The sequence below is a fragment of the Zalophus californianus genome, chromosome X (assembly GCF_009762305.2).
Source record: "Zalophus californianus isolate mZalCal1 chromosome X, mZalCal1.pri.v2, whole genome shotgun sequence".
Taxonomy (NCBI): Eukaryota; Metazoa; Chordata; class Mammalia; order Carnivora; family Otariidae; genus Zalophus; species Zalophus californianus.
This window is the reverse complement of record NC_045612.1, coordinates 797271-822508: the sequence shown is the minus strand read 5'-3', so window position 1 is coordinate 822508 and position 25238 is coordinate 797271. Positions and strand designations below refer to the sequence as shown.

The 25238-nt window shown below is 39.7% G+C and overlaps 1 protein-coding gene across 8 annotated transcripts in view; it reads right to left on the bottom strand.

Annotated features, from left to right (window-relative positions):
* The window catches only part of F8 (coagulation factor VIII), a 138120-nt gene that overhangs the window by 58304 nt on the left and 54578 nt on the right, over positions 1-25238 (bottom strand). For all 8 annotated transcript variants that reach the window (XM_027608366.2, XM_027608365.2, XM_027608364.2 and 5 more), the window contains 3 exons: positions 19692-19906; positions 17801-17951; positions 5982-6191 (listed from right to left, as the gene is read on the bottom strand). In XM_027608366.2, coding sequence (XP_027464167.1) covers positions 5982-6191; positions 17801-17951; positions 19692-19906 — 576 coding nt within the window. The remainder of the gene's footprint in view (positions 1-5981; positions 6192-17800; positions 17952-19691; positions 19907-25238) is intronic.

Here is a 25238-nt window from a genome sequence, read left to right as displayed (position 1 = left end):
TCTATTATACAAAAATTTAGAAAATCTACTTCTAAAGCAGCCAATCTCAGGAAGTGATGAAAGTGTGTTTTCAAAACAAAGGAGTATATTGTATATTTAAAAAATAGGATGACATGGGATTCAGGAAAGAGGCAGGCACCTATGCTGAAGAAGGATGAAGAAAAGTCCCAAGTTAATAACTGATACTCAGTCAATTCTAGAAAGAACCAGCCCAGACTGGATGAGGATGCATGGGTCCAGGAGGTCAGTCTCTAAGTAAAAAGAATACATTGTATGATAAAACTCTTGAAAAAAAAAAAGACAATAACTAAAGGGGAAACATTATAGTAAGAACAGTAAAACAATTAGAAGTTTCAATTAAACAAGTTATAAAAATAAGAAATGAAATCCTATTTGATTCCATAGTGAACATAAGTTTGTGGATTGGGAGCCTAATTTCATAACATTTAAAGGATATTTTTGATGGCATAAAACTAGGTTAGGTCAAAGGATACAAAAATACAGATTCAAAGGGCTACTCGTACCCTGATGTTCATGGCAGTACTATCAACAATAGCCAAACTATGGACAGACCCACATGTCCACTGACTGATGAATGGATAAAGAAGATGTGGTATACAAACACAATGGAATATTACTCAGCCATCAAAAAGAATGAACTCTTGCCACTCACAATGATGTGGATGGAGCTAGGGTGCATTATGGTAAGTGAAATAAGTCAGTCAGAGAAAGACAAATACCATATGATTTCACTCATATGTGGAATTTAAGAAACAAAACAGATGAACATATGGGAGGGGAAAATAAAAGGGAGGCAAACAAACCATAAGAAACTATAGAGAACAACCGAGGGTTGACGGAAGGAGGTGGGTGGAAGATGGGCTAGATGAATGACAGGTATTAAGGAGGGCACTTGTGATAAGCACTGGGTGTTGTATGTAAGTGATGAATCACTGAATTCTCCTTTTTAAAAAGATTTTATTTATTTATTCGAGAGAGAGAGAGCAAGCAGGGGGAGGGGAAGAGGGAGAGAGACAACCAGATTCTGTGGTGAGCACGGAGCCCGTTGCAGGGCTTGATCTCATCCTCAGATCATGACCTGAGTTGAAACCAAGAGTCAGACGCCCAACTGACTGAGCCACCCAGGTGCCCCTGAATTCTACTCCTGAAACCAATGTTACCCTACATGCTAACTAACTAGAATTTAAATAAAAACTTGAAGAAAAAAAAAACCTTGTTGGGTCAGAGTAGACTAGGACTGGAGCTGAAATGAGTAATTTAAATAAGGTCTTTGACTCTTAAAATTCTACTGTTATAACTTAGACATAACCAGTTCCTTCTTTTTCTTAAGAAGGACAGTAACTGACTGAGAAAAGGGAAAATGAAACTCCATAAACAGGTTTGGAATGCCATACAACAAACTCTGAGAAGAGCCTGGGATTGGGAATAGTGATCAAGGACTGTAGTTCTATCTGTACTTGTTGAAATTTTGTAATGAGAACAACTTTTTGTATTACATGCATGAATAAAAGTTAATATCTCAATCCAAGAGCTTAAAGAAGAGTTGACTCTGATGAAAAACAATAAAATAACCAAATAAAAATAAGAAATCCTACATGTACAAAATTTAAAATAAGAAAGGAGATATAGTTACAGTTGCGAAGAAAATTAAAAGAATTATAATTCCCTTAGAGACACCAGCTGCCTATCCCCTCCTCCAACTTCTGACACAGGCATAAGATGCCCAGTCAAGTTTGAGACTTACAAATATATAGACCAGTTAAGTCTCCTGCCTCAGTGATATAACCGGGGCTTTCAGTGAACTAATTATTTTTGTAAGCTGTTATCAATCTTGGAATTAGTTTTTATCAAAGTAACCCAGAGAGACAGAGCCCAGCTGATCACAGGTAGGTAGGAGCACATCTCAGGCTCCAATAGACAAGAGCTCTTTGGTCATCCAAGGCTGGTACAATATCCCTAGTATGGAATATTAAGCAATCTTTTAAAAATAATTATGCTCGTCTATATTTATTAGATGTATATATAGAAAAACATTGAACATATCATTAAGAAACAAAGCAGGTTACAAAACATGATATAACCACCATTCTACTATCTGTTTCCATGAGTTTGACTTTTTCTTCTTCTTCTTTTTTAGATTTCCCACATAAGTGATTCCGTACAGTATTTGTCCTTGTCTGGCTATTTCACTTAGCATAATGCCTTCCAGGTTCATCCATATTGTCATAAATGGTGGTTTCTCCTTTTTGTGGCTGAATAATATTCCATTATATATATCACGTTTCCCTTATCCATTCATTCATCAATAGACACTTAGGTTATTTCCATATATTGGCTATTGTGAATGATGCTGCAATAAACACAGGAGTGCAGATATGTCTTTGAAATCATGATTTCATTTCCTTTGGCTATATACTCAGAAGTGGGATTGCTGAATCATTCTATTTTTAATTTGTGAAGAATCTCAAATTAAAGAGTGGTTGCACCAGTTTACATTCCATCAACAATGCATGCAGGTTCCCTTTTTTCCACATCTTCACCAGCATTTGCTATCTCTTGTCTTTTTAATAATAGGCATCCTAACAGATGTGAGGTGATATCTCATTTTGGTTTTGATTTACATTTACTGATGATTAGTGATTTGAACACCTTTTCATATACCTATTGGCCATTTGTATGTCTTCTTGGGAAAAATTTAATGGTATCCCTTAAGTCCTGTAGGCTTTCTTCATTCCTTTTTTTTTTTTTCCTCAGACTGGATAATTTCAAAAGATTTGTTATTGAGTTCACAGATTCTTTCTTCTGTTTGATTAAGTCTGATGTATTTTCCCCCCATTTCACTCATTGTACTTTTTAGCTCCAGAATTCTTAAAGTGATTTCTCTTTTTTGAACTTCTTATTTTGTTAATGTACTATTTTCCTAATTTTATTGAATTGCCTGTTTGTATTCTCTTATATCTTGCTGAGTTTCCTTAAAATAGTAAGTTTGAGTTTCTTTACAGGCAATTTGTAGATTTCCATTTCTTTGGGGTCAGTCATTGGAAAGTTACTGTGTTCCTCTGGCTATGTCAGCTTTTCTTGTGTGTGTTTCTTGTGGCCCTGCATTTGAGGGAGCAATCACCTCTTCCAGTCTGTATGGATGGACTGACTTGGTTGGGAGTGACTTTCACCTGTGGGTGGGGCACAGGGAGGGCACAGTAGCATCATTTCTATGCAGCTCTATCAGCTGAGGTTAATGTCAGGGAAGAATGGAGGGGGAGGCCCTTGGTGGCCAAGGCTGTGTCTGGTAGCAGTGGCAGTGAGAGTTGTTAGAGGCTGGCTTTTTCATCCACAGGGCAATGTCCTAGCTAGGGGGATCCATCTTGGTGCTGGGTCTGGCAGGTGAGTGTCCAGGCCTTGGTGATGGTGTTAGGTTCTGGGGCAGAAGGGTGCATGCAGTAGTGGTAATGCTGGTTTTCAGGGTGCAGACACTCAGAGTGGCAGCAGAGTCAGGGTTCTAGGCTCAGGCATGAAACTACCAGCAGAGTCAGGGTTCTAGGCTCAGTGCATGAAACTACCATGCTCCAGGGTCTTGGAGCATGGGCACATCTGCTGTGCTGGTGTCAGTGGCCAAAGCTCAGGCATGCATAGATCATCCATGGAGCTGGGGTCCAGGTCTCTGGGGCATGCCCCACTGCCTAGGCCCTGGTGGGTGGGGTGCTCTGGTGGCTTGGTGCTTGGGGGCAGGGTACAACAGCAGCATGGGCCCCAGGGATGATGGGGTACTGTGTGGTGCCTCAGGCCCTGAGGATGGCAGGTGCTATGGAGGCCTAGGCCCCAGGGAGCAGGGCCAGCATCATATCCTTGGGGAGAAGATGCAGCTTAAACTCTGAGCAGCTCTGTGAGCTGGCTTCAGTATCTGTGAAGACTGTGGAGGTCTTCAGGTGGTGATTAGAGTTGCTAGAGTCATCCTGTTTCCTTTCCCCATGAAAAGAAATCCCTCAGAGCAGATTGATACATTAATATATTACAATACGATTACCACCACAGCATTAGCTAGCACCTCTATCACATCATATAATTATCATTTATTTTTTATGGTGATGTGTGGTTAAAGCAGTGTAAAGTGAAGTGTGTAGTGATAAAAAGAATGATGTACTGAGACCCACTACAACATGGATGAATCTTGAAAACATTACACTGAGTGAAAGAAGCCAGACACAAAAGGACAAATATTGTATTATTCTACTTATATGAAATACTCAGAAGAGGCAAATTCCTAGAGACAGAAAGTAGATTAGTGCTTGTTAGGAAAGGGGGGATGGGAAGTGACTGCTTAATGGTAAAGGGTCTCTTTGGGGTGATAAAAATATTTTGGAATTAGATAATAGTAATATTGCACAACATGGTGAATGTACTGGAAGCCACTGAATTGTATACTTTTAAAAGGTTAAAATGGTGAATTTTACCTCAATAAAATAAACAAAAGGGATCAGACTTTACCATGTTGAACACAGGAAATCTCTAGGGGCTTTGGCTTGAGCTTTGTAATTAGTGATATTCTATTAAAATTTTTTCCTCAAGACACATAAAGCAGAGTTTTAATTTGTCTTTAGAATTTAAGTGATCACCAAAATAATCTAAAAGCTTCTCAAAATATTGATATTTAAAATATTTTTTCTCTGCTTATACACACACACACACACATACAGACACTTTCTCTCTTTGGTTTAGACAATTACAACCATATTATACATACTGTTTCATATTCTTTTTGTACATATTTGATTCATTCATTAATGGGAAAAATATTTATTAAGCATTTATTATAGGCCAGGAACTATAAACTTCAGAGATACAGTGATGAATAAGATAAACAAGGTCTCTGTTCTCAGAGAGTTTGCAAATTAGGTATAAAACAGATAACAAAGATGTAAACATAAATATAAAAGATACTTTCAGAGACATTATTGGAGTTCTGTCAGGTTCTTCTTTACTCACTTCCCACAAAAGTACATTACTTGACCTAAGAAAAGTTTCTGGGTATAAAGGTGAACATATGTTTATATATGATGAGATTTGCTTTTATTCCCCACAAATTTTCCCATGAGAGTTTATCTCCAGAAAAGCCTTCCATGTAAGAGAATAACTATAATCTGCAGGTAGTTTTATGTGCTTTCCTCTGCAGATGATAGAGGTGGGAGGGACTGGAGCACAGAGTGGCCTAGCACTTGTTACTAAACTGTATAAATGAAGCAACAATCTGTGTTGGATTTAGGCCAGGTCAGTGTTCCTCCTGATCACAGGGCTGGTGCTTTCAAAAGCCTTGCAGTGGTTATGGATGGAGAGAGAAGATGAGAAACTGCCAGTGACATTCGTCCTAAAGGGTTCCCAGTGGTTTGAGGGTATGTGTACAAAGAGAGATTACAATGCACTCCCAAAGGCTTCTAGGGGGTATTTATAAGAGTACACAGTTCACAAAGCACACAGAAACATATTTAGCTTCACATGTTAATTGCATGTATAAATGTATATTCACCACTATAGTTTAATAAACACATTTATAATTTTGGCCAATGGTAAGTAAAGGCACTTTTTAGAGGAAAGATTTTAAAGTTAAATATCTGATGTATTGTTGTCATTAAAATGCCTTGCAATTATTAAGATCACTTGAACCATTTAGTATTTGCCCACATATGAGCAAATTCATGGCTAGTGAAGGGATCACAGCTGTTAGTAAAAGAATAAATAAATAACTGGGGTGCCTGGGTGGCTCAGTTGGTTGGGTGTCCAACTCTTGGTTTCAGCTCAGACCCTGATCTCAGGGTCGTGAGATTGAGCCCTGCGTTGGGCTCCAAGCTCAGTGCAGAATCTGCTTAGGACTCCCCTCTCCCTCTCTGTCTGCCCCTTCCCACCACTCTCTCTCTCTTTCTCAAATAAATACATAAAATCTTAAAAAAAGAATAACATAAATAACTAACCTGGGTTTTCCATTGACATGAAGACAGTTTCTCCTGAGAATGGGAATAGGGTAAGCGTGTCTTCATAGACCATTTTGTGTTTGAAGGTATATCCAGAGAAGAAGACAGACAGGAAGTCAGTTTGTGCTCCAACACTTAGAATGTACCAGTATGCCACCTCATGCAAACAAACTGACAGCTGCAAGTTGTCAAAAACATAGCCATTGATGCCTGCAAAAGAAATGGGGAGCAAGAGGTTTTAGCAGTATCCAGATTTATTATTTGAGGTTGTCATATGATTAGAAATAATTATATGTTATGTCCATTACCTTATTCCCAAGAAGAGATAGCATTATACTTTCCAAAAAAAGTAGATTATTAATACTTGATGAGCTAGGTCCCAAACCCAAAGTGAGAAGAATCACAGACCTTGACCCTTCATGAAGTGGAGGGAGGAAATGCTACAAAAGATGGCACTGATTTATACAATTGGAATATTGGCTGCCAATTAGATAAATGTATTATATCAATGTTAAATTTTCTGAATTTCATAATTCCACTTTGGTTACATAAGAGAATTATCTGTATTCATAGGAAATGCACAATGAAGTACTAAGAGATAAAAGGGCAACCTGTTCTCAATCAGAAAATAAGTAATAAGGGGTGCCTGGGTGGCTCAGTTGTTAGGCGTCAGCCTTCAGCTCAGGTCATGATCCCAGGGTCCTGGGATCGAGCCCTGCATCGGGCTCCCTGCTCGGCGGGAAGCCTGCTTCTCCCCCTCTCTCACTCCCCCTGCTTGTGTTCCGTCTCTCGCTGTGTCTCTCTCTGTCAAATAAACAAAATCTTTTTTAAAAAAGAAAATAAGTAATAAAAGTGAGTATATAGAGAAGAAAGAGAATGATAAAGCAAATATAGAAAATTATTAAAAATTAGTGAATCTGGGTAAAGGGTATATGGGAGTTCTCTATCCTATTCTTGCAGAACTTCTGTAAGTTTGAAGTTATTTCTAAATAAAAAGCTAAACAAAAGTAACTTTGACTTCAGTCTATAAAAGGAATTGTTTCTGAAAGCCTCTTCCATATATCTATTCTGCAGTGGTGGTCCACAAATCAAGTAAGCAATGCTCAGACTCTAGTGCAACTAACTGAGAATCAAAATTTCTTGCCTTACAAAGCATTACAAGATACTATAAATCTCTTATAATTAAATGTGTGGTAATATGCAGGTATAGATGAATATATCAATCAGAATATAGAATCCAGAAAGGGACACAGATATAAATGGGAATTTGATATATGATAAAGACAGCATTTCAAACAGGTAGCAAAAGAGAATGAGCTATTGGTAATGCTGATGGCAAATATGACTATTCATACGGAACCACAGAAGACCCTGAATAGCCAAAGCAGTCTTGAGAAAGAACAAAGCTGGAGGCATCACATTTCCTGATTTCAAGCTATACTACAAAGCTATAGTAATTAAAGCAATATGGTACTGGCATAAAAATAGACACATAGATTAATGGAACAGAATCGAGAGCCCAGAAATGGACCCTCAACTCTATGGTCAACTAATATTTGACAATGTAGTCAAGAATATTCAATGAGGGGGGCACCTGGGTGGCTCAGTGGGTTAAGCATCTGCCTTTGGCTCAGGTCATCATCCCGGGCTTCCTGCTCAGTGGGGAGTCTGCTTCTCCCTCTCCTTCTGCCTCTCTTGCCCCCCCTTGTGCTCTCTGTCTCTCAAATAAATAAATAGAATCTTTAAAAAATGTTAAGAATAATCAGTGAGGAAAGGGTAGTGTCTTCAATAAATGGTGTTGGGAAAACTGGATAACCACATGGAGAAGAATGAAATTGAAGCCTTACATTACACCACATACAAAAATTAACTTGAAATGGATTAAAGACTTAAACATAAGACCTGAAACTGTAAAACTCCTAGAAAACACAGGGAAAAAGCTCCTTGACATTGGTTTTGGCAATGATTTTTTTTGGATATGACACCAAAAGCACAAGCAACAAAGGAAAAATTAATAAGTGGGGTTATATCAAAACTAAAAAGCTTCTGCACAGGAAAAGAAACAATCAACACGATGAAAAGGCAACCTAAAGAGAAAATATTTGCAAATCATTTATCTGATATAAAGAACTCATACAACTCAATAACAAAACAAAATCTGATTTTTAAAAAGGGCAGAGGAACTAAATAGAATTTTTTCTGAAGAAGACCTACGATTGGTCAACAGGTACATGAAAAGGTGCTCAACATTAATCATCAGGGAAATGTGATCATCAGTGAAATAAGTCAGACAGAGAAAGCCAAATACTGTATGATTCCACTTATATGTGGAATCTAAAAAAGCTGAACTCATAGAACCAGAGAGTTGAATGGCTGGTTACCAGGGATGGCAGGACGGGGGAAATGCGCAGATGTTAGTCAAAGGATACAAACTTCTAGTGAGAAGATGAATAAATTCTTGGGATCTAATGTACAGCATGGTGATTATAATTAATAATACTGTATTACATGCTTGAAAGTTGCTAAGAGAGATCTGAAATGTTCTCACTAGAAAAAAAGAGATGGTAATGATGTGATATGGTGGAAGTATCAGCTAACACTATGGCAGTAATCATTTTGCAATATATAAATGTATCAAATCAACATCTTAAACCTACACAATGTTATGTGTCAACTATATTTCAATAATTCTGGACACAAAACAAAATAAATAACAACAGACTTTGTGTGAATGGCAATATTTCAAGAATAACCCTCCTCAATCCGAGAAACAAGACAGAGGACCATAGGGGAAGGGAGGGAAAAATGAAACAAGACGAAACCAGAGAGGGAGACAAACCGTTAAGAGACTCTCAACCTCAGGAAACAAACTGAGGGTTGCTGGAGGGGTGGGGGGTGGGGGGTGGGGGGTGGGAGGGCTGGGCGGGCTGGGGGATAGGGCATTGGGGAGGGTATGTGCTATGGTGAGCGCTGTGAATTGTGTAAGACTGATGAATCACAGAACCGTGCCCCTGAAACAAAAAATACAGTATATGTTAAAAAAAAAAAAAAAAAGAAGATAGTAGGAAGAGAACAATGAAAGGGGGGAAATCGGAGGGGGAGACGAACCATGAGAGACTACGGACTCCAAGAAACAAACGAGGGTTTTAGAGGGGAGGGGGGCAGGGGGACGGTATAGCCTGGTGATGGTTTGTTTTTTTTTCCAGATTTTATTCATTCACTTGAGACACAGAGATACAGAGAGAGAGAGAGCATGAGCAGGCGGAGAGGCAGAGGGAGAAGCAGGCCCCTCGCTGAGCCAGAAGCCCGATATGGGGCTCAATCCCAGGACCTCGGGATCATGACCCGAGCCGAAGGCAGACGCTTAACCATCTGAGCCACCCAGGCGCCCCCCAGTGATGGGTATTAAGGAGGGCACATATTGCATGGAGCACTGGGTGTTTTACGCCAACAATGAATCATGGAACACTACATGATGTAATGTATGGTGACTAATTCAACATTAAAAAAAAAAGGGTAATCCTCCTCAAAGGGAAATAGAAAAATTCAGAAAGAATAGGAAACACAAAGTAAGATATTACCATAAATCCCCTGCAGATGGGCTAAATGGATTGGATTTGAAAAAAGAAAACATCAAATCCCTCTTCTCAAGACTCATATTGCCATAGTATTTCTTGATATAATTTACATAATTTTGTTCTTGAAACAAAGTGGGAGTAAAATGCTAGAGATATGATTAGAAATACTGAGGAAAGACCCCAATCCAGAACAATTAGAACATATCATCCTGTCTTGAAACCATATCATTCTCTACATAGACATATATGCATACATATCTATGGTTTCTCTTTTGTGGTCATTGTTTATTTTACAAAAATGAGATCATATTATATACACTTTTTCTGCACCTGCAATATATTATTCAACAATATTTCATAGAAATTGCTTTAAGTAGCTGGGTACAGCTCTAATTCATTCTTTTTTTTTAAAGTTTTTATTTATTTATTTATTTGAGAGAGAGAGAGAGCACAAGCAGGTGGAGCAGCAAGTAGAGGGAGAGGGAGAAGCAGGCTCCCCATGGTGCGGGGAGCCCGACATGGGGCTCAATCCCAGGACCCCGAGATCATGACCTGAGCTGAAGACAGACACTTAACTGATTGAGCCAGCCAGGTGCCCCTCTAATTCATTTTTAATGGCTTCATAATATTTCATATTGGTGTGCCAGAATATATTCAACCTTCCTCTAACAATAGGCATCATCTTTGATTTTAGTTTTTATTCCTATGAGACATATCCCAGCAGTAGGAATGCTGGATCAAAAGGTATATATATTTCATTCTAAAAATTTACATAGTAGGGGCTCTGGGCTGGCTCAGTTGGAGGACCATGTGACTCTTGATCTCAGGGTTGTGAGTTCAAGCCCCATGTTGCAGCCCTATGGTGCAGAGATTACTTAAAAAAAAAAACAGAAGTTTACAGAGTAAAATTGATTCTTATTTGGTACACAGTTTTATGAGTTTCAGCACATATGTCAATGTGTAAATACAGAACATCTTACTTAACATAGAAAACTCCATTGTACTGGAGTTCTTCATTGCAAATAGTCAAACTCCAAGCTCTGATAACCATTGATCTATTCTTCATCCCTATACCATTGCCTTCACCAGAATGCCTTGTAAATGAAATAATACAGTATGTCACCTTTTGAGACTGGATCTTATCACTCGGCTTAATGCCTTTGAGGGTCATTCATGTTGTGTATATCAATAGTTCATTCTGTTTTATTGCTGAAAAATATTCAAGTGTATGGATGTACCACAGTTTGTTTAATCATTTGCTTACTGTGGGATGTTCTGATTGTTTCCAAGATTTTATTTTGTTTTTTAATAAAAACTGGCACATTTGTTCCACAAAGGCCCATTTTCAAGAAGCTACAGGTGAAGGTGGGAAAGGACAGGTTTCTTCCTTTTTTCCTTTGTCATCAAGTTTTCCCCAGGGGATAAAAATGGCATGGACCCCAAAACATATCCAAATAAAACCCCCCAAAACTGAGTTTCCAAAATGTTATAGCATCTTAATTCCTCATAGAAAGGGGGAGGGTAGGGCACCTGGGTGGTTCAGTCAGTTAAGCGTCTGCCTTCAGCTCAGATCATGATCTCTGGGTCCTGGGATCGAGCCCTGCATCAGGCTTCCTGCTCAGTAGGGTGTCTGCTTCTCTCTCTCTCTCTCCCCACCCACACACCCCTCACCATTGCTCATTCTTTCTCTCTCAAATAAATAAATAAGATCTTTAAAAAGAAAAAGAAAGGAAGGGGGAAGGCACTAGTGGGAAGGAGGTCCCTGGTTTGGGGGGAGACTCTCCTAGTTTGGTGGGACATCCCCCCACTTTAAATTGCTGGCCCCAAATGGAAAAAGCTTGGGGCTATAGCATTCAAAATCTCCTCACACCCAATTTTATCAAAGCCAAAAAATTTTCTCCCCCATCTTGCAAAACACAAATGCATACATACATGTGTATGTATTTACAAAGCAAACAGAAATTCAAAGGCATTAAGCCTTAAAGTGAATCTAGAACAAGGGGATGTGAAATTCCCTCTTTCCTCCCCTCTTACTGTGGGGTTAATTTGTCCATGTCCCCAGCAGAGGAATGCACCCCAAGGGGATGACAGAGGGGAAGGACCAAAAGGAGCAAAGGATGGGGATATCCCCCAAAGCCAATCAGCAGCCAGTATAGATGTGGGCATGGTGCCAATAAGGCCACATCACTTGGAATTTTCCAGTTGGGATGGGAAGTGGGTAAGAGGCATTCTTGTGTAGTCTTCAGCCAATTTCAAGTCAAGTCAGGGCAAGGAAGGCAGGGTGCCAAGTGCGGTGTGCAGAAAGGAGAGATGGGCTCTTCTGGGTCCCTGTGGTCAGGGGGAGCGCTGCTTACTCAGCTCCTGGACAAAGAGTTCAATTATTTCCTCATCACTGGAGCTGGGTGCAGAGGGGTGAACCTCAGAAGTGGTAAACGAAGAAGAGGATTTCACTCTCAGCAACATGTATGTGCTGCTCTCACAGGTTCTCCATACAGTTTCACTCTGGGCTTAGACTCTAGCCTCTGGTTCCTCCTGATTGGTAGCTTCATCCTTGAGGCATTTCTCCCCTTCTGGTGTGGCTTTCCTTCCTGGTGCTGCTCCAAGAGTGGGCTGCATGACCACAGGGTGAGTGCTTCTGGGGTACCCCTGGGTCAAGACTTAAGTTCTGTTTCCAAGTTTTAACACTTATGGATAGAGCTTCTGTAAACCTTCATGGGCAGGTTTTTGTGTGAACATAAGTTTTCATTTTTCTAGGGAAAATATCCAGGAGTGGTACTTCTGGATCATATGTTAAGTATATGTTTAAATTTGTAAGAAACTGCCAAATTGTCTCCCAGAGTGTGAAAGCTCCTACAGCTCTGCACTCTTGCTAGCATATTTAATATTATACGTTTTATTTCAGCTATTAAAACAGGTATGTAGAGACATCTCCCTGAGGCTTTTTAAGTAGTCTCCATGCCAAGTGTGGAACCCAACGTGGGGCTTTTACTCACGACTTTGAGATCCAACCCGAGTGGAGATCAAGAGTCAGACACTTAACCGACTTGAGCCACCCAGGCACCACCTCACTCAGGTTTTAATATGCAATTCCTTATGTTGAGTATTCTTTCAGGTACTTCTTTGTCTTCCATATATCTTCTTTGGTGATGTGTCTGTTCAAATCTTTTGCCCATTTTTAGGGGTTTGTTTTTTTTACTGCTGAGCCTGAGCATTCAGATACATGATTTGCAAATATTTTCTACTCATCTGTGGCTTTTCATTCTCTTTAACGGTATCTTTTGTAGAGCAAGTTTTTAATTTTGATGAAATTCAATTTATCAATATTTCTCTACTATGGATTTCAATTTTTATGTCATTTATCAGAAGCCTTCTTCTAACTCTAGGTCATGGTTTTACATTGTACATTTAGATCTATGATCCATTTTGAGTTAATCTTTGTTTAAGTATGAGATTTAGGTCAAGGTTCATATATTTTTATATGGATGACCAATTGTTCTAAAACTGTTGAAAAGGGTATCCTTGCTCCATTGAATTGTGTTTCTGTCTTTGCCAAAAATCAATTAGCTATGTATTTCTACACTATTCTGTGTCAATATAATGCTATCTTGATTGCTGTAGCTTTATGGTAAGTCTTAAAATTCGGTAATATGAGTCCTCCAACTTAATTTTTCTTTTTCAAAATTGTTTTGGCTTATTCTAGTTTCTTTGCCTTTCCATATAAATCTGGTAATATGCTTTTCTCTATCAAATAAAAAATCTTGCTGAGATTTTACTAAGAATTGCATTAAATTTACAGATCCATCTGGAGATAGCTGACATCTTCACTCTACTTAGTCTTCCAATCTGTAACCATTGTATGTCTCTCCACATTGTATGTCTTTTAAATTTTCTTGCAACAATGTTTTGCAATTTTCAGTGTATAGATGTTGTACATTTTGTTAGATTTATGCCTATTTTAGCTATTGTAAACGGTATTTTCATTATTTGTGTTTCCAACAGTTTGCTGTTAGTATACAGAAATATGACTGACTTTTGTATGTTGACCTTGTATTTTGCAATGAAGCTAAACTCACTTATTAGTTCTATGAGTTTTCTTGTAGAGTTCTTGAGATTTCCTATGCAGACAATCATGACATATGAGGTTTCATTTCTTCACTTTAATATGAATGCTTTTAAAACTTTCTAGTTTCTTTCCCCAATTTACCTGCTGCCAACTACTTTTCAAGGTTCTCAGATAGCTGCTTCATGCATTGTTAAGGATTTTTAGTCATTCAGTGGGATAGACAGGGTAACATATGCTTATTCCATCTTAACCAGAACCACACTCCAAAAGACATATATTTTAAATTTTAATGGTTTCAATGAGACTGGTTTTAAAATACTGTACTAGTTATCCAGTAGCATTGTATGAGAATAGCCTCATACTTATAAGCCCACTAGTAATAACTGTATTATAATTTTGCCAGTCTGATAGGTATGAAGTGCTATAGCATTGGTATTCTATTTTGCATTTACCTGTAGTGAGATTCAAATTTTTTTGAAAGATTTATTTATTTACCTTAGGGGTGGAGGGAAGGGGCAGAGAGAGATTGAGAAAGAGAAATTCAAACAGACTGTGCACTGAGCATGGAGCCCAATGCGGAGCTTCACCTGAGCCAAAACAAAGAGTCAGATGCTTAACTGACTGTGCCACCCTGGCTCCCCTGAGACTGAAATTTTTTTTTAGAGATTTTATTTATTTGGCAGAGAGAGACACAGTGAGAGAGGGAACACAAACAGGGGGGAGTGGAGAGGGAGAAGCAGGCTTCCCGCTGAGCAGGGAGCCTGATGTGGGGCTCGATCCCAGGACCCTGGGATCATGACCTGAGCTGAAGGCAGGTGCTTAATGACTGAGCCACCCAGGTGCCCCGAGACTGAAATTTTTTATCATATTTTTGACCATTCTGATTTCTGTGTATGTATAAAACACATACACATATGTATTTTTGTAATAGGTTGAATTATGCTCCCGTCCAAATTCATATGTCAAAGTTCTAACCTCTTTTCTCTCAGAATGTGACTGTATTTAGAGACAGGGTCTTTAAACAGGTCATTCATTAAAATGAGGTCTTAGGGTGGGCTCAAACCCTAAATGACTGCTGTCTTTTTTTTTTAAAGATTTATTTTATTTATTTGAGAGAGAGGGGCATGCAGAGGGAGATGGAAAGAGAGAAACTCAAGCAGACTTCCCACGGAGCATGGCGCCCAATGCAGGGCTCAATCTCACAACCCTGAGATCATGACCTGAGCTGAAACCAAGAGTTGGACGCTCAACTGACTGAGACACCCAGGCGCCCCTATGAATGGTGTCTTTATAAGAAAAGGAAATTTGTGGAGGGGAGGCAAGATGGCAGAAGAGTAGGGGACCTCGTTTCATCTGGTCCCTTGAATTCAGCTAGACAGCTGTCAAATCATTCTGAACACCTGTGAGCTCAACCTGAGATCTAAGGAAAGAATTGCTGCAATTCTACAAATAGAAAAGCAACCACTTTTTGCAAGGTAGGAGGTATGGAGAAGTGACTCTGAACCAACATATCGGAAAATAAACGATGGGGTGAGGGAGCCTCAATCAACCAGCTACCAGAAAGTGATATAGCAGTGGACTACAAAATTGGAACTTTTAGAAGTCAGCTCTGATGAGGGACTTCCCTGCCTGAAAGGTGCTCAGGTGGCAAAGTGGGGCAGAATCCTAGGTGGGACAGTGTAGTCTTAGGATCCCTGGGGTCACAGAAAGAATGATCTTTCAGGTCTGGGGCTGGAGATCAGGGCGTGGCCATTTTTATATTCATCCTCTAAAGAGGCACAGAAAGCCTTCAGGGAACAAAAGCCACATAGAGCAACCAGAAGCAGCTTACAGTGAGCCCAGCCCCTGGCAAGGGGCGGTGCAACTCCACCCAGGCAAAGACACCTGAGAATCAGCACAGCAGGCCCCTCCCCCGAAGACCAGCTGGAACAAGAGGCAAACACCAAGTTTATGGAGCACACAGGACTGCAAAACCCCAGCACTAGGGAAAAATAGTATATATAATATGAAGCTTACTATGATTCATTTATCTTTCAGATTAAAGTTTTTCATTTCTTTTTTTTTTTTTCTTACACTGTTGGTGGGAATGCAAACTGGTACAGTCACTCTGGAAAACAGTGTGGCGGTTCCTCAAAAAATTAAAAATAGAGCTACCCTATGACCCAGCAATTGCACTACTGGGTATTTACCCCAAAGACACAGATGTAGTGAAAAGAAGGGCCACACGCACCCCAATGTTCATAGCAGCAATGTCCACAATAGCCAAACTGTGGAAAGAGCCAAGATGTCCTTCAACAGATGAATGGGTAAAGAAGATGTGGTCCATATATACGATGGAATATTACTCAGCCATCAGAAAGGATGAATACCCAACTTTTACATCCACATGGATGGGACTGGAGGAGATGATGCTCAGTGAAATAAGTCAGGCAGAGAAAGTCAATTATCATATGGTTTCACTCATATGTGGAACATCAGGAATAACATGGAGGACCACAGGGACAGGGAGGGAAACCTGAATGGGAAGAAATCAGAGAAGGAGACAAACCATGAGAGACTCTTGGCTCTGGGAAACAAACTGAGGGTTACAGAGGGGAGGGGGGTGGGGGATGGGGTAACTGGGTGATGGGTATTAAGGAGGGCATGTATTGCATGGAGCACTGGGTGTTATACGCAAATAATGAATTGTTGCACACTACATCTGAAACTGATGATGTACTATATGTTGGCTAATTGAATTTAAATTAAAAAAAATGAAATTTGTACCCAGACACGTACATGCACAGAGGAAAGACCATGTGAGGGCACAGAAAGTGGCTATCTACAAGCCAATGAAAGAGGCCTCTGAAGAGACCAATCCTGCTGAATCTGGATCTCAGACCTTTAGCCTCCAGAATTGCAAGGAAGTAAATCTCTGCTGTTGAAGCGACTCATTCTTTGGTACTTTGTTATGGCAGGCCTAGCAGACTAAGACTACGTGTGTGTGTGTTTATATGTGTTTATATATGTTTATATACATGATTATATAATCATGGAGAAAATTTTAACATGGGCTACATGGACATGAAAAGGTTAGTGGGAAGGTGTAATATGGAAGGAAACAGAGATAAAAGGGAGGCAGCCAAGTAAACACAAAAAAATCATTTTGTATACCTTAAATATATATAATTTTTATGTGTCAATTCTACCTCAATAAAGCTGGGAAAAAGATGTTTTTTTAATGTACAGTGTCTTGATTGATTTGACTTAAATTGCTATAGCTGGCAACTGGTTTACATGTGTAAAATTGCATTCCCTTTGTATTTCATGTGTAACTTACCAACTGAGTGAATTTAAAAACATTTTAAAAAAGATTTTAGTTTTAGGGGCGCCTGGGTGGCTCAGCTGGTTAAGCAGCTGCCTTCGGCTCAGGTCATGATCCCAGGGTCCTGGGATCGAGCCCCGCATCGGGCTCCCTGCTCCGCGGGGAGCCTGCTTCTCCCTCTCCCTCTGCCTGCCTCTCTGCCTACTTGTTCTCTCTCTCTCTGTCAAATAAATAAATAAAATCTTTAAATTAAAAAAAAAACAAAATAAAAAAGATTTTAGTTTTAAATAATCTCTACACCCAACAAGGGGCTCAAACTTACAACCCTGAGTTCAAAAGTTGCACACCCTACCAACTGAGCCAGCTAGGAACCCTGAGTGCATTTTATATTAAGGATGGATTATGTATATTTGGGTAAACGAAAGTTGTGTCTTATTTGATTTATCCTTTGAAATCCCTTCTAAAAGAAAAAAATATATGCAGTATATGATCATAATTAAGCCTTTATATAAAACTGTATACGTTCATATATATTAATTTTTTAAAAGATTTATTTATTTTAGAGAGAGTGAGAGAGAGAGCTTATGTAAGGGGGACGGGCAGAGGGGGAGGGAGAGAGAATCTCAAGCCAACTTCCCACTGAGCACAGAGCCTGACACAGGGACCAATGCCACGACCCGGAGATCATGACCTGAGCTGAAATCAAGAGTCAGATGCTTAGCTGACCTAGCCATCCAGGCACCCCCATGTAACAATTTTTAAGGAAATATGACTCTTACATGGCATATAAGTTAATCCATTATCTGGACATCATTTGGTGGCTTCAATTTTCCCTTATCCATTACCCACTGGACTTGAGTGCTGCTTTACTTACTGTGCATGATGTTAGAGACTTGAAACTCTGGATCATGGGGCTGCACTACATCTGCATTGGGGAGGAAGCGCTGCATATTCTCTGTGAGGTACCAGCTTCGATTCTCATCAAATACAGAAAACAGGATGACATTTCTCTTGTCTGACATCATCTGTTAATTACACATATTGAAAGAAAGAACTGCTATTAGTATTGTCCCATAAAAATTAGCATGCAGGTGATATATCTATATTGAAACCTTTGGCTCAATTCCAATTTCTCCATAGGGTCACTATTATGCACATATACCAGGGCTTGGGAGTAGCAGTGAGTGTAACTTTAGAGCAAATGTGTCCTCAAGGCAACTTTAAAGACCCAAGTGATTATTCAGTGTTTTTCTTAAACAAGTTAGTCAAGTCAAGGAAGATTAATGCCTTTCCTAAACTTTATGGAAAGGCAACTACCAATCCATAAAAAATTAAAAATAGAAAACAAATCAAATAACAAAGTTAAGATGGGCCATAAAATGTTAATTAACACTAATATCTAAAGTTTTCTGTTAAAAAAGTTTAAAGTTCTTTTTAGAAGAGCAGTTTGTATATGAACCAAAGTTATGAGTTATTTGCTAGTTGATTCTGTTAAGATTTAATGTGTAAACTTCATTAATATGTATAAATTTCATTTTGTATAACCTAGTGCTACAGAAACCAAAATGCTGAGGAGAGGACATTGGGGAAAATATAGAGGTACATTTCAGTCCTCTTCCAAAAAACTGGTGGTAAAAACTATAATTAGGAAAAATTTGTCAGGACAGGTACTTGCCCAAATTTATGCCTTTTTGGGTTTGTGTGCCATGTGTTTTAAAACTCACGTGCTTTATTCTCTAAACCAAGGAAATGTTTTCAGACTAGTAAAAATCCTATGTAGTAAATAACCAAACTGACATCCAGTCAAGCCTCAGCAATATGGCAACGAGTTATTCTGATGCAAGCAGTGAGTTTTTGAGAAGCACTAGGCTTTCCTTTCTTTTTTTTAAAAAAAGATTTTAGTTATGTATTTTGAGGGGGAGTGGCAGAAGGAGAGAGAGAGAGAGTCCTAAGCAGACCCTGCAGTGAGCACAGAGCCTGATGTGGGGTTTGATCTCACAACCCTGAGATCATGACCTGAACCAAATTCAAGAGTTGGATGCTTAACCAACTGTGCCCCCCAGGCACCCCAGCATTAGGCTTTCCTTATGCAGAGAATTTAGCTTTATTTTCTTAAAGCAGTATAAGTGGTCTAAATTCTAAACATTTCTGAAATATTTTGTGTCTTTCCCTGTATTGTGCTCAACAAATATTTATTGAATTCCTACCACATGCCATGCACTATGCTAGATGCTGCAGATATGTTCATTTTGAGGTGTCTTTGAGTCACTCATGATGAGACATCCAGGGGAGAAGTCTAGACTCTGATACAGATTCACAGGTCATCTAAAAATGAGCAGTAGTTTGGCATGTAAAAATGAGCAAGATCATTTACAGAAAGTGGAATTTTAAGTTTTTTAAAGTTTTATTTAGGTAAGTAATTGCTACACCCAATGAGAGGCTTGAACTCATGACCCCAAGATCAAGAGTCACATGCTCTTCCAAGTGAGCCAGCCAGTGGCCACCAGAAAATGAAATTTTACACTGGGAATGAGTATTATAGGAATATAATAGGAGAGGCTCTCCTATCTATCCAGCAGGCAAGTTTATTAAACCAAACTAAATTCAAAAACAACTGTGAGAAACCCAGCTCATTTCTTTTATTGGCCAATACTGCAGACTACTATATTTTCTGCAGACTATAGGGGGACGTACACTGAGAGATCTGAAAGTTCATATGCATCATCAGTCCATCAAACCCAGAACTTTGAAAGACATGAACTCACCTGGTTTCCTCTTTGATCTACAGATTCTTTGTAGCAGATAAGGAGAGGGCCAATGAGTCCTGAAGCTAGATCTCTCTCCAGATTAATGAAGCTTGAGTAATATCGGGTCAGGCACCGAGGATCTGATTTAGTCGGCCCATCTTCTACAGTCACTGTCCATTTATACTTGAATACCTCTCCTGGCAGAATTGGCATATCTTTCAAATGTTTCACACCTACCCACACCCAAACCGCAAAATATCTTGATTAGAGTATAACAAGCCACATATTGGTAAGTCCTGTTATTTCGAGGGCTCTACCAATTTATATGTACATGTGAAGCTTCTCAATAAATTGAAACTAAATTTGTGTCTATCATAAGCTTAAGATTCACACAATTGTTTTACGATAAAAGTGGGTCGAGGACTTGAAGTTTTATTACAAATCTATAGTGATCAAAACAGTATGGTACCGGCACAAAAACAGACACATAGATCAATGGAACAGAATAGGAAATCCAGAAATGAACCCACAACTCTATGGTCAGCCTTCAACAAAGCAGGAAAGAATGTCCAATGGCAAAAAGACAGTCTCTTCAACAAACGGGGTTGGGAAAATTGGACAGCCACATGCAGAAGAATTTTCTTACACTATACACAAAAATAAACTCAAAATGGATGAGAGACCTAAAATGTGACACAGGAATCCATCAAAATCCTAGAAGAGAACACAGGCAACAACCTCTTCGACCTCAGCTGCAGCAACTTCTGGCTAGACACATCTCCAAAGGCAAGGGAAACAAAAGCAAAAAGGAACTATTGGGACTTCATCAGGATAAAAAACTTTTGCAGGAGGGAAGAGTCCAAGATGGTGGAGGCGTAGGAGACCTAAATTTCGTCTGGTCCCAGGAATTCAGCTAGATAGCTATCAAATCATACTGAACACCTGTGAACTCAACCGGAGATCTAAGAAAATAGCTACAACTCTATGAATAGAAAAGCGACCACTTTCTGGAAGGCAGGACGTGCAGAGAAGTGAATCTGAGGCTATATTCGGGAAGATAGACCACGGTGGAAGGGAGCTTCCATCAACCGGCTACCGGCAAGTGATAGAACAGCGGAGCACAGAATTGGAACTTTTAGAAGTCTGCTCTGCTGAGGGACGTCACTCCAGTGACTAAGGGGGAGGGTGGTGGAACCCTCGCTGGGACAGTGTGGTCTCAGGACCCTCGGGGTCACAGAAAGACTGGGGGTGCCTGAGTGCGGCAGAGCTCCCAGGGATCGGAGCAGGGAAGCCAGCTGCAGAGATGGAGCCAAGGCATGGGCTCTCAGCTTGGGGTTACCATAAACTGTGATCCGTGCCACAGTCGGGCCACTGCTCCTCTAGCAGGGACCCAACAAGCGGCAGATCCGGGGAGACTCCCCTTCCTCCCCTGGGAGGAGCGGCGCGGGAGCACACCGCAGGAGTCTGTAGGGTTTGGAGACTCTACATGGGGTTGTGTGCCTGAGAGAGAAATGCTCGATCACAGGCCGGGTGAGCACAGAGTGCAGCTGGAGACCGGGGAGATGGGAGTGATTGACTGTTTTTCTCTGGGGGCGCACTGAGGAGTGGGGCCCCGAGTTCTCGGCTCCTCCGGGGTGGAGATTGGGAGGCTGCCATTTCACTCTCGACCTCCAAACCTGTGCTGAAAGCTTGCAGGGAACAAAAGCTCTCGAGAGCAAACCCGAGCAGATTACTTAGCCCCGACGACAAGGGCGGGGCAATTCCGCCTCCGGCAAAGACATTTGGGAACCATGGCAACAGGTCCCTCTCCCAGAAGATCAGCACGAACAGCCAGCAAGCCAAGACCAAGTTTACCGATCAATGAGAACGGCAGAACCCAGTGCTAGGGGAATATAGCATATAGAATTCATGGTTTTTTTTTACCATGATTCTTTAGTCTTTCAACTTTAATTTTTTTTCTTACCTTTTTCAACGAATTTATTTTATGAACTCTTTTTAAATCTTTTTTTTAAGACAGTTGCCTTCTATTTTTTTAAAGATTTTATTTATTTATTTAATTGACAGAGAGACAGAGACAGCGAGGGAGGGAACATAAGCAGGGGAGTGGGAGAGGGAGAAGCAGGCTTCCTGCCGAGCAGGGAGCCTGATGCGGGGCCCGATCCCAGGAGCCTGGGATCATGAACTGAGCCAAAGGCAGTCGCTTAACCAACTGAGTCACCCAGGCGCCCCATTCTTTTTAAAATCTTTTTTTTAATTTTCATTTTATCCTATCATTCTATTTAATTTTATTTGTGTGTGTGTATGTGTATATATATGTGTGTGTATATATATATATATATATATATATATATATATACACACACAGTCTCCAAACCCTACAGACTCCTCTGTTGTGTTCACCTGTTGATTATATTCTCTTTCTCTCTTTTTTGGTTTCAGGTCTCTTCTGGTTTGTTTAGTGTATATTTTAGTGTTTAGTGTGTATCTGGGGTTGTTGTTGCCATTTTAATATTTTGTTTTCTTGTTTATCTATTCTTCTCTGGACAGAATGACAAGATGGAAAAACTCACCTCAAAAAAGAGAACAAGAGGCAGTATTGACTGCCAGGGACCTAATCAGTATGGACATAAGTAAGATGTCAGAACTAGAGTTCAGAATAACGATTACAAAGATACTAGCTAGGCTTGAGAAAAGCATAGAAGACACTAGAGAGTCCCTTTCTGGAGAAATAAAAGAACAACCTACAAGGGTAGAAATATTAGATTGGCAGCAGACCTATCCACAGAGACCTGGCAAGCCAGGAAGGACTGGCAAGACATATTTAGGGTGCTAAATGAGAAAAATATGCAGCTAAGAATACTTTATCCAGACAGGATGTCATTCAAAATAGAAGGAGTGATAAAAGCTGCCAGGACAAAAAGAAACTAAAAGAATTTGTGATCACTAAACCAGCCCTGCAAGAAATAAAAAAAGGCATCCTATAAGTGAAGAGAGAGCCCAAAAATAACAGACCGGAAAGGAACAGAGACAATCTACAGAAACAGTGACTTTACAGGTAATATAATGGCATTAATTTCGTATCTTTCAATAGTTACTCTGAATGTAAATGAGCCAATCAAAATGCCCCAATCAAAAGACACAGGGTATCAGATTGGATAAAAAAAACAAGACTCATCCATATGCTGTCTGCAAGAGACTCATTTTAGATCCAAAGACACCTCCAGATTGAAAGTGAGGGGGTGGAAAACCATTTATCATGCTAATGGACTTCAAAAGAAAGCTGGGTGGCAATCCTTCTATAAGAGAGGTTAGATCTTAAACCAAAGACTGTAATAAAAGATGAGGAAGGATACTATATCTTAATTAAAGAGGCTATACAACAAGAAGATCTGACAATTGTAAATATTTATGCCCCTAACATGGGAGCAGCCAATTATATACACCAATTAATAACAAAATTAAACACAATGATAATAATACAATAATAGCAGGGGACGTTAACACCCCACTCACTGCAATGGACAGATAATCTAACCAGAAGATCAATAAGGAAATAAGGGCTTTAAATGACACACTGGACCAGATGGACTTCACAGATATATTCAGAGCATTCCAGCCTAAAGTAACAGAATACACATTCTTCTCTAGTGCCCATGGAACATTCTCCAGAATAGATCACATACTGAGTCACAAATCAGGTCTCAACCGGTACCAAAAGACTGGGATTATTCCCTGCATATTTTCAGGCCAAAATGCTTTGAAACTTGAACTCAATCACAAGAGCAAAGTTGGAAAGAACGCAAATACATGGAGACTAAAAAGCATCCTACTAAAGAATGAATGGGTCAACCGGGTAATTAAAGAAGAATTAAAAAAATTCATGGAAACAAATGAAAATGAAAACAAAACCATTCAAAACCTTTGGGATGCAGCAAAGTTGGTCCTAAGAGGGAAAAACATAGCAATACAAGCTTTTCTCAAAAAATGAGAAAAGTCTCAAACACAAGCTAAACATACACCTAAAGGAGCTGGAGAAAGAACAGCAAATAAAGCCTAAACCCATCAGGAGATGAGAAATAATAAAGATTAGAACAGAAATCAATGAAATAGAAACCAAAAGAACAGTAGAACAGATCAAACGAAACTAGGAGCTGATTCTGTGAGAGAATTAATAAGATTGATAAACCCCTGGCCAGACTTATCAAAAAGAAAAGAGAAAGGACCCAAATTAATAAAATCATGAATGAAAGAGGAGAGATCATAACCAACACAAAAGAAATACAATTTTAAGAATATATTATGAGCAACTATATGCCAAGAAACCAGGCAATCTGGAAGAAATGGATGCTTTCCATTTCTTATAAACATGGAGCAGCAACTTCTGGCTAGACATGTCTCCAAAGACATATAAACCACCAAAACTGAAACAGGAAGACACAGAAAATCTGAACAGACCTATAACCAGAAAGGAAATTGAAGCAGTAATCAAAAATCTCCCAACAAACAAGAGCCCAGGGCCAGATGGCTTCCCAGGCAATTCTACCAAACATTTAAAGAAGAAATCATACCTATTCTCCTGAAGCTGTTTCAAAAAACAGAAATAGAAGGAAAACTTCCAGACTCTTTCTATGAGGCCAGCACTACCTTGATCCCAAAACCAGACAAAGACCCCCACAAAAAGGATAATTACAGACCAATATCCCTAATGAACATGGATGAAAAAATGCTCACCTTACAGCATTCATAAAAATAGACTCAAAATGGATGAAAGACCTAAATATGAGACAGGAATCCATCAAAATCCTAGAGGAGAACACAGGCAGCAACCTCTTCCACCTGGGCCACAGCAACTTCTGGCTAGACACATCTCCAAAGGCAAGGGATACAAAAGCAAAAAGGAACTACTGGGGCTTCATCAAAATAAAAGCGTTTGCACAGCAAAGGAAACAGTTGACAAAACCAGAAGACAACCAACAAAATTGGAGAAGATATTTGCAAATAACATATCAGATTAAGGGCTAGTATCTAAGATCTATAAAGAACTTATCAAACTCAACACCCAAAGAACAAATAATCCAATAAGAAATGGGCAGAAGACATGAACAGACATTTCTCCAATGAAGACATACAAAGGGCCAACAGACACATGAAAAATGCTCCACATTCCTTGGCATCACAGAAATACAAATCAAAACCACAATGAAATACCACCTCATACCAGTCAGAATGGCTAGAATTCACAAGACAGTAAACAACAAATGTTGGTGAGGATGCCGAGAAAGGGGAACCCTCCTACACTGTTGGTGGAAATGCAAACTTGTGCACCCACTCTGGAAAACAGTATGGAGGTTCCTCAAGATGTTAAAAATAGAGCTACCCTACGACCCAGCAATTGCACTAGTAGGTATTTACCTCAAAGACGCAAATGTAGCGATCTGAAGGGGCACTAGCACCCCAATGTTTATAGCAGCAATGTACACAATAGCTGAACTATGGAAAGAGCCCAGATGTCCATCGACAGATGAATGGATAAAGAAGATGTGGTGTGGGGGCGCCTGGGTGGCT